Genomic DNA, 9,464 nt, shown 5'->3' on the forward strand with positions numbered 1-9,464 from the left:
TCAGGAAAGGAGAACTTCATGTCACCTTTTACTCTAAATTAGAGAAAGCCTACTCACCGTAGGATAGTTTTTGAAGCCAATTTCCTTTCCATTTTTTTCTTATAAACAAGTACATCGGATACCTGCAAACCCAAATATTATGGCTTTGGGCTGGTACAGGAGAGCTGAAAAGTGGAACTGGTTGGCTCAAACTGGGCAAAATGTAAAACTAAATGTATTGTGGGGAAACAGTAGATTGATTTAAAACAAAAGCAACCTAGGGAACAGGAAGAAAAAGAAATGTACGCAGGTTTTATTTTTTAAAAAAATCAACATCTTTCTAGGTAGAATTCTGATGAGGCAGCAATGCTTTTTGGCGTAAGCAGCAATGTTTTGCAGCTACTGAGAGACTGCTAGAGGTTGGGACGGCTTTCCCTGTGTTTCTGATTTTATTCACCCTGGGTGTGATAATCTCTCACCATGGAAAGCCACAGACCTGTCTACTGACAACAGCGTGTTGCAATTAATGGGCTGGTTTTATAAGGAATTACTGCTGCGAATTGCAAACCAGTTTTGACCGCTTACCCGAAGGCCAAGATGCTAGATGCCCTAAGAAGAGTTAGGGTTTCTGGTGCCCTGTACCCCCTAATAGGGTCAGGCTTTCAGACAGCAGGCACTTACCCTTTGCTGAAAGTCCGGCATCAATGTAAAGTCAGGCAATTGAAGAGCCCAAGCTGCAGGATGTTTTTTTGAAAAGGTAGGCCTGAGGCTCCGTATCGATCAATCATTATTCTAATTGTTCATTTCTATTATGGTGGGAAACATGCAGAATCCTAGAGTTCCTGGGAGTAAATCATTTGGAAGTGCTGCCCATTATAAAATTTAATTTTAAATCTATATTAAATAGATTTATAAAGGCAAGCTTTGCAATCTAGTAACGTAACATTATGCTACCTCACAGAGGCTCAGCTTTTGGGTCCTAAGGGGCCATGGCTGGGAGTGCTGAGGAGGCAACGCGTTGGCTTGTTGTGAGTGGGACGGTGAGGATACCAAGCCTACCTTTTGTGTGACCCTTCTGGGCCACCTTCAGAGGAGCATTGATCTGGTTTTGCTGAGAGATCCATCCAGCTGTTCTGGATGGAGTAGGGTCACGGGGTACCGTCTGCCATGAAGATGAGGCTTCCAGAGGGCTGATCCCATCTCTGGGGCAGGGGAAGGGGTGGGAGATGGCAGAGGGGTGGCACAGGCTGGAACGGGATGGGAGCAAGGATGCTGGACCAATCTTTCTTTTTCTTTCAGACAGAAGAGAAGAGGGGAAAGGAAAGCAAAACTGCATTTGGAGGCCCTGTTGTCAGCTCATTATATCAAGAAGAAACAATCAGGTGATTATTTGTGCTGGACTTCAGTTAAAACAGTATTTTTCTAATGTCATTTTGTTAAGCCTTTTTTTTTTTTTTTCAATATTGCACAAGTGTGGTGGCAACTACAACAGGATAATAAATGACAGGAAAGAACTTTTCAGGTCCATAATCATTTAAATCAATAACTGCCTGTATCATTGCCAGGTAGTAACCTTTCCCTAGCGCAAGATGTGGGGGAAGGGCAAGGCTTCCCATTTTTCAGTTATATGGCTAAAAAAAGGTAATATTGGATATCTTTAATAGAAAGCTATTCAGACACTACCTTTTTCAAGCAGTTATTTCTTTACCAATATGTTCATTAAGGGTTGTTCAGTGAAGGTTTTAATGTTGGACAGTGTTTGCCTTCAGGGAGAGTTTGTACCTTATATCAAATTTAATTTTTCCTAGCTTCCACAGCTCACATAGCAGAAACGCATTTACTGAACTAGAATGGTTGCTATTTAAAAACTGTCAAGGTGCAAGTAGTAAGTGACATTAGCTACTGAGTAAGGACGGCTGGGTTTTCTTGTTTGGTTGGTTTTTACTGTTCCAGACTACTAATCATGGGTATAATATTAACTCCAATACCTAAATGATTGTCTGGAGGATCTCTCAGAATAGGGAATCGTATTTTTAGTTAAGGTGAACAGTCAGAGAAGACTAAATTTTTGAGCAGTGTTTGCTGTCGTGTTGCAGTCATCCATTTATGTGTATGTGATCCCATTTGTTTTATTGAATGTCTTGCATCATTTTAGTCCCAGGAATTTAAAAGATAAACACTGATTTCTCTACACGCAGCCTCCCAAGCTTACTGAGAATTTGCCTGAAGTGTTAAAACTCTAACACAGCATTTCTTTGACTTGTTGTCACAAACTAACGAAAAATAAATCTTGAGCAGGTGGCTCCAAACCCTTTGCAAAGAACTCAGGTGCAAATTGATAAGGCTGCATTCTGAGTAAGCAAATTCAGCGGCAGTTTTGTGCTCAGCAGTAGTGCAGGCACTTCCCTCAGTGTTGCAATCCACTTTATAGTGAGATGGAACAGTTGGCCAGAAGTAGCCTTCTCCGCCTCACACGGAGAGCCAACACATCTTTAACTTGCACCTGGACCTTGACCAGAGGTGGCCAGGTTTGATCTTGTTTTAACGCACTCTCTGAGGAATAGCAGTTCTCCTAGCCACAAGCTCCTTTTCTTCCCTGCTCTGTCAACGTAAGTCTTGGCCAACATCCTTCATGCCATAGTTTGACCTTGTGGTTTAAATCCTGTTTGAGCTTTTCTTTTAGGAGTGGAACATGTCAGTGCTGCCCAGTGTTGGGTGCTAAGTGTGAGCCATGCTTAGTCCTACGGTGCTTTTGGCGTCTTGGCTATCCCAAGTACTGCCTGCGCCCCTTCTTGGATATAAAATACAGCACAATATACAGAAAAACAGAGTTTACCCTGGTTGGCTTGACTAAATCTTCTTGTCATATTTTTGTCTTTATTTCCATAAGAATATGACTTGCGCAGGACTTGAAGGTAAGTACATCTCTGAATACATTTTTCCCACACATACCATGAGGAAATATGTGCTGTATATCTAGTATAGCATAGCTATATTGGCTGTAGGTAGATGTAGTCTCTGACACAGCTGGAATAGGGTGATTCTGCTGAAAGTGAGTTAAATGAAGTTTCCTGTCTCTGCTGGCAGAATGGAAACTCATGTGGTCCATTAGCACAGCTTGGCTCGCAGGCATTGGTGTCTTCAGTTGCGAGATAGGAAGTAGGCAAGTGTCGTCATAATCTCACCCACATGCAGGTTGTACAGCTTCAGATTTCTCGGTGCAGTTGCTCGTGTATTACGACTTTTGTCTACTGTTCGTTCTCTTACTACAACAGGGAATAAATGTGCACAAGTATAGGCACGTCTCTAATGGTGATAATTATAATAGTAAAAGCATAGCCCTAAACAGCAAAATTGCACTGGTACAAAATCTGGAAGCAGATGAGCCAAAGAAGGACGGGCCTAGGCGTTCAATTTGGCATCCAAGTTTATTTAAAGCATGGAGTGAATTCTCTCGATAGTATTACCGCTCACCTGAGAAGGGTGACTTTTCTGAGGCTGTGAGTGGTTACTTACAAGACCATAAGATTAGCATTCAATAATACTTCAGTGCATTTGTAAATCGAAAAAAGGCATTTTCTGTAGAGGAAGAAAATTAGATGTTTAAGGGGACAGAAAACTTAATAGCTTGAGCCAGCATAAACTTAAACACATTGATAGTTACTGGTAAGTCCCACGCTGAAAGTTCAGTGTGTATTTGTGTACTACTTCGAAACCAAAGATATGAGAAAAGGAACTTTGCAGACTATTTTATTGACTCAGTTGTCTATGGTGGGCCTTACTGAACCTTCATAACAAGCTTGCAAAAATGGGAATATAAATCAAACCACTTTAGTCTCTGTTTCCCAGGGCTGTTGATATGATCCTATAACAGGGAAATATTTATCCTATTGAGGAACCCGGAATAAGCAAAAAATAATATTCTGTGTACTAAAAACTAAAACTTGAGTCCTCATCAGCCCTGGGTTCTGACAGACCGCTGAAAGCAATTTCTCAGCAGGCATTACTCTGCCAAACGCAGCCTACCATACGCCCTTTAGGATTCTGCTGATGCAAAGGCAGGAAAAGGCTGTCTAATTTATCTGGAGCCCCGGAATCTTCACAACCTTGCCTTGCACCAGGAGATAGACAAGAATGCAAGTGCAGAGTTTTGAAGGTTCATATGAGCAGATTCACTTATTTTATTCTTACCAGAATCTTTTGAACAGTTTAACAAATGATTAGCCTCACAGCCCTTTAGGATTCTGCTGATGCAAAGGCAGGAAAAGGCTGTCTAATTTATCTGGAGCCCCGGAATCTTCACAACCTTGCCTTGCACCAGGAGATAGACAAGAATGCAAGTGCAGAGTTTTGAAGGTTCATATGAGCAGATTCACTTATTTTATTCTTACCAGAATCTTTTGAACAGTTTAACAAATGATTAGCCTCCTTCAAGCTCCTGCTATATGATAGAAAGATGAGAGATCTCATTTTAAATAGTGTAAACCACCAGTTTACCATCGGCAGTAAATTAGCAAACCAGCAATGCCATTGTTTTCAAACTGAGCGTCTAAAATTATGTTTACATTCCTTTTATGGAATGACATGCTTTGGGGTTTAGGGTGTAAATCTGTAATTGTTGGACAAAGTGGAGTAACCATACCCTACCCTAAAGTCAGGTGGATCAGAAGTAGGAGGAACTGGGATGGTGGCAGGGCTGATTTTGCCTTATCGCTAATTATCTCAAATGTTTCTGCTTTGAGAACAAGATAGAAAAATGGTCAGTCTGGCTCGCAGAAGTACATTGCACTGATTCCAAATAAATTCAAGAGCATCCATAGAAACAGGTTATACCGATCTAATTAAATCAATTTAGAAAGAGATTCGGTTAAATCAGTGCAATTTGTGTGTTCATAGATCAATCCTCAAATCAGGATAAGGTCTCTTGAGCTAATGAGGCATAGCAGTTATTTACTTTGGGGTGCTGGGCACTGATCATCAATTAGGAGTCATTAATAAACCCTGGCAATAAAGAGCTCAAGTACCCCCAGTGACTAATGGGGAGCAGTTGCAGAATGTGTTAGCATAGTGCTCTGCCTCTGTGTTTCTCTGCAAATCACTTATCTCACTTTGGGCATTACATAAAAATAATGCATGCTGGTGACTGATGATGGGACTTGGAGGTTCCTCTGGAAGGAAGGATTTAGAAATTATCTGTGATTTCAGGCTGGGTATAGCAGTGGGGTTTTCTACTGCTGCATAAAGCTTTCTGTCTCTTTTCTGATCTTATTACCAGAACAAAAGCAGTAGTAGTTGAGCTCTTTCATGATCAAATAGCTATAATTACAGTTTCACAAACCTGGGAAATGAGCAGTGAGATGAGGATGACTGATGTGTCACCAATATAAATCTAATCTTAGACACAAACTGAGGGAGATGCCAAAAATACTGTAGCATTGGAAATTCAACTTTAAAGCGGGGATGAGGGGGTAGGCAGTTTACAAGTGTTTCCAGGAAACGAAAGCATTGACTTGGCAGATGGAGAACGCAGAATAATGTTGCCAGACGCATCCGTGTCCCTTTCCCCTTCCACTGGAGGAGCCCTCCTGCACTCTGCCGTGGGCCGCTTCCACACGGCCTCAGTGTGTTGGGATGGGAACAACGTCCGCCAGTCAGCACGGAGGCCTCCCTGAGCTTGGCTTTACAATTTTGCCATCCCGAGGGATGCTGAAGAAGCCCTTCTCTTGTAGAAACTTCTGCGCTTTCCCGTGATGCTTAGGAGTGATGCCGGTCGCGAGCGGGGCTTCGTTTAGGATCGGGGTACGGAGCAGGCACCCCTCATATTTGGGAGCCTGCCTGATGCCGTGTAATCTATCAGAATTGTATTAATCCCACTAACGCAGCAGCCATCTGGCCCCACTGCCGGGCCGGCTCGCGCGAGCTCCCGTGATGGATGGCCTCGGGAATTGATTAGTTGTTGTGTGAGACAAATGAACTGTTTTGGCAGAAAATACCAGAGGTCGCTGCGTGTGGTCAGGCACAAAGGCTGCTGAATTTTAAAGAGCTACTTCCAGCATCCATTGCAAGGATGCTACTTTGGAGCGGCGACAGCTTTTGAGACGAGCACGACTGGGGTTTTGTTCTCTTCCCTCCAGTCCCGCTTTCTGCAACACCAGTGCTGGAAATGAGTGCAAAGCCGTGGAGGTGTGGGAGCCGGCATCCTTGCCGTGTTGGGAATTACAGGCTTGCGCTGGTATTGTGCGTGCATTTGGGTGGCTGTGCCGCAGATGTCTGTCGCTTGCACAAATGCCGGGCTGTGCAGTCCCTGTGGAAGAGCTTTCCCGGTTTTGCGGAGCCCAAGCAGCCCGTGGTGTGCTCAGCCGTGGCGCGCCTCAAACAAAACACCTGCGGGTCCAGGCAGCTGGGGTTTGGTTGGTTGTGTTTTTCAGGTCGGTGTTATTTAGAAATGGATGGTCTTCTGGTCATCTTTAGCAGGCAGGTCCCTGACTTCAAGATGATTGCCAAGTTTATTGCTTCCCCCCCTTTTTATTGTCCCCGGAGTGGTGACCTTTGGGGCTTTGCTTTGTTGTGCAAAGGGGAAGCCTGGCTCAGGCCTGCCTTCCCTCTGGGAGAGCACATCCTTTGGTGGCGGCTTCTATTTGGGGTTTGCACGGCCACCTCCTCTCCGGTGCCGCCTCTAATCTACCAAAGTGCATGCGGCGGCGCAGCAACGGGTGGGGAATTGGATGACACATGTCTTGCTATGTCCCCGCTGCTCTCGGAGGACGGCACGCGAGTGTGCCGGCAAGTGGGCAACACTTCCCCTGGGATGGCCTGCCGGTTCAAAATAAACTTGAGTTATGGATTTATTCAGCTTGTAAAACCTCAGCTGGCATAAATAATTGAGAAAGCAAAGGTTTGTCTGTGGTGCATACCTCAGGGACCCACTCCTGCCTCCCTCCCTCCCTCCACCCTTTCTTATGAAAATGATCCCAGTTGCACTGATAGATAATAACAACACCAAGCAATTAAAAGCTATGGGTGGCTGGAGAGAGGAGAAAAGGTTCAGTTAATGAGCTTTTCCTCTTCCTGTGCCCAGGAGAGCCTCAGAAGTGACGAGGCGATTAAAGCGAAGAGATAATTATAGATTATGTGAAAATGGGTCCCTTGGGGGCCGAGGGCCTTGACATAAACAGTAAGTGTTGCGAGTGTCTCTCGGCTCCCCGCGTGCTGCCTGCTCCGCTCCACCGCGCTCCCGCTCGCTCGGCAGCGCCGTGCCAAGCAGACGGGCGAAGCCACCTGTTAGTGGCATCAGGGGCCACCCCGCAGCATCTCCGCTGGGATGTGGCTTGGATCAGCCCCGGGAAAAGGGGAGAGGACGCCCAAAATAGCACCTGATCGCAGCCCTCTGCCTAGAGCTTTGTGCTGGAGGTAACCTGCGAGGGGGGAGGAAGGGGACGCGGCAAACCTGGAGGATGCTATCTGCACAAGAGTAGAATATCTGAATTTCAGGTCTCTTCTGTGCCCTTTTTCATGGCATTCTCGGTGGCTGTTTAGGAAGCAAATAGGTTTATAGCACTCCAGGTAAGAAGTGAAGGCTGATTAACCAGTGGAAGATCTTTTCCATGAGCTGTTTAAAAACTGTCGGCTCAAAACATCTGTTTTGGACAGTTTATGAAGAAGGCTTATGAAGCCTTCCAAGCCTGGGAAGAGATGGCTTGGTTTAAGTCCTTCCGCTTCCTTTTATTCAAGAATGAAAAAGCTGCCCAAGTGTTACCTGCATGCAACAGGTATGCTTCAGCTCAACATTAAATCAGAGTTAGCATCTCTTACTGGGGACAGGGGAGAGCAAAATAAAATAGCTTTGGGAGTTGAACATGTGTCAGCAAGGGAGAAGAGAAACCCTTCTGGCCATCCTCAAGAAATAGATATAAACACATTCACTGCTTTTACTGACAGTCAAGTGGTCGCTGAGTTGAAGACTTTTTTAGCTCAACAAAAAGTGCCAGTGCATGTGTATCAGACATGGAAACAAAATTGCATCTCGCTCTTCCTTTTAACTACCAGTTTTAAATAATTGTGCACATCTCCTTTAGGTTGAGTTTCATGGTCTTTCCCATGTGAAGATGTTTTGAATGCTATATTTTTATTTAAATTGAGATTTTTCTGAAAATACTGATAGAAATCCTATGATTTCCCCCCCCCCATTATCTGAGCAATGTCTTTGCAGTGTTACTTACTGTTGTATTTCTGATGTACCTCTGTCTGTGTGGTTTTAGACTGTTTCTACCAGTTTCCAGGCCTTGCTGCTGACTCTTACCAGTTTTATGTGGATTGCAAATTTCTGCTAGGAACTGGTCTGATGAAAACACTGCATCCTTGTTGTTTTCCTGTAGCTACTACAGTGGAGGGATTATTCACTATGTACACATACGCACATGTGCAATGAAGGGGGGGAAGAAAATCTCTGAGTTACAAGATTTTCAAGTTGTTTCTTACTTGCCCTCTGTGGTTTTAAATGCAAAGTTAGCAAATAACAGTAACTTGTCTTTATTCCATTCACTATTCAAGTGGAGCTTTTTCCCTAGTATTGGTCTCTCCAAAAATCTGATTTTTACTTCTCTGAGCTCTTTTCTCCATTTCCCTTTCTGGTTTTGCCACATGACTAGATGAAATTGTTTTAAATGTCTGAAGCACAGCTTCACATACTATTTAGTTTGCAGGTAAAATGTCTTTCTTAGGACTGTATGGACTTCTCTCAAATTTATTCAGGAAAGGGCTCATTTCTCTTTGGCAATATTTATAGAAAAGTTGGAGATAATATATGCTAATTTTCTTTCTAAAGGGGGCATCGGGGGCAGAGGAATGGTTTAAAGCTTGACAAATAAATGCAAGCAGAAAGACAAAATTTCCCAAAACCTTATCTTCATGTGGGGAAATTGCTGTTCTGGATTAATTCCATTGTGGAGACCTCTGAAAGAAAAGTGGTTTTTTGGAAGGGGGGTATATAGAGCATTTGCAGAGGTGGTTATTCCAGAAAAGCTAAATCATATCCAAATAGCTGTGTCAGGTCATTTCCCTGTTACAGATGATGATATCCTCAGGAAAAGACTGTAGAAGTCTTGTCTGGAGGCTGTGGTAGGAAGATCGCCTGGCTTTGCTACGTCAGTATTAACGTGCCCTCTCTCTGCTGGTGCAGACCCTGCAGCATGGTTGCTTTGTCGCTGCCCTATACCTTCGGCTCTGCTGGTACCTCTGGTGCTGCGGTACAAGGTGCGGCCACGGCTGAGCTGCCCGGGCTCTGCGGCATGCAGAAATACCGGCACCCAGGCTGACTGGGTGGCATCACTGCCAGGGGTGGAGGGCACAGCCTAAGCTCGTGGTTGTGACGTGGAAGATCACCCGGGAGTAAGTAACTGAGGATGATTGTGGACTTCTCTAGCAAGGAGAGACTGGCCTCTGCTTTGGTGTTATGGAAGAAAGAGTGATCCGTAATAAATGAAGTG

The 9,464-nt window shown here is 44.3% G+C and overlaps 1 protein-coding gene across 1 annotated transcript in view; it reads left to right on the forward strand.

Moving 5' to 3' along the window:
• Window positions 1-9,464, forward strand: part of ACBD6 (acyl-CoA binding domain containing 6) — an 85,461-nt gene that overhangs the window by 19,989 nt on the left and 56,008 nt on the right. Inside the window, exon 4 of the mRNA XM_009892928.1 lies at window positions 1,279-1,361. Within this exon, the coding sequence (XP_009891230.1) occupies window positions 1,279-1,361 (83 nt within the window). The remainder of the gene's footprint in view (window positions 1-1,278; window positions 1,362-9,464) is intronic.

Source organism: Charadrius vociferus, unplaced genomic scaffold (assembly GCF_000708025.1).
Source record: "Charadrius vociferus isolate BGI_N301 unplaced genomic scaffold, ASM70802v2 scaffold39, whole genome shotgun sequence".
NCBI classification, from domain to species: Eukaryota; Metazoa; Chordata; class Aves; order Charadriiformes; family Charadriidae; genus Charadrius; species Charadrius vociferus.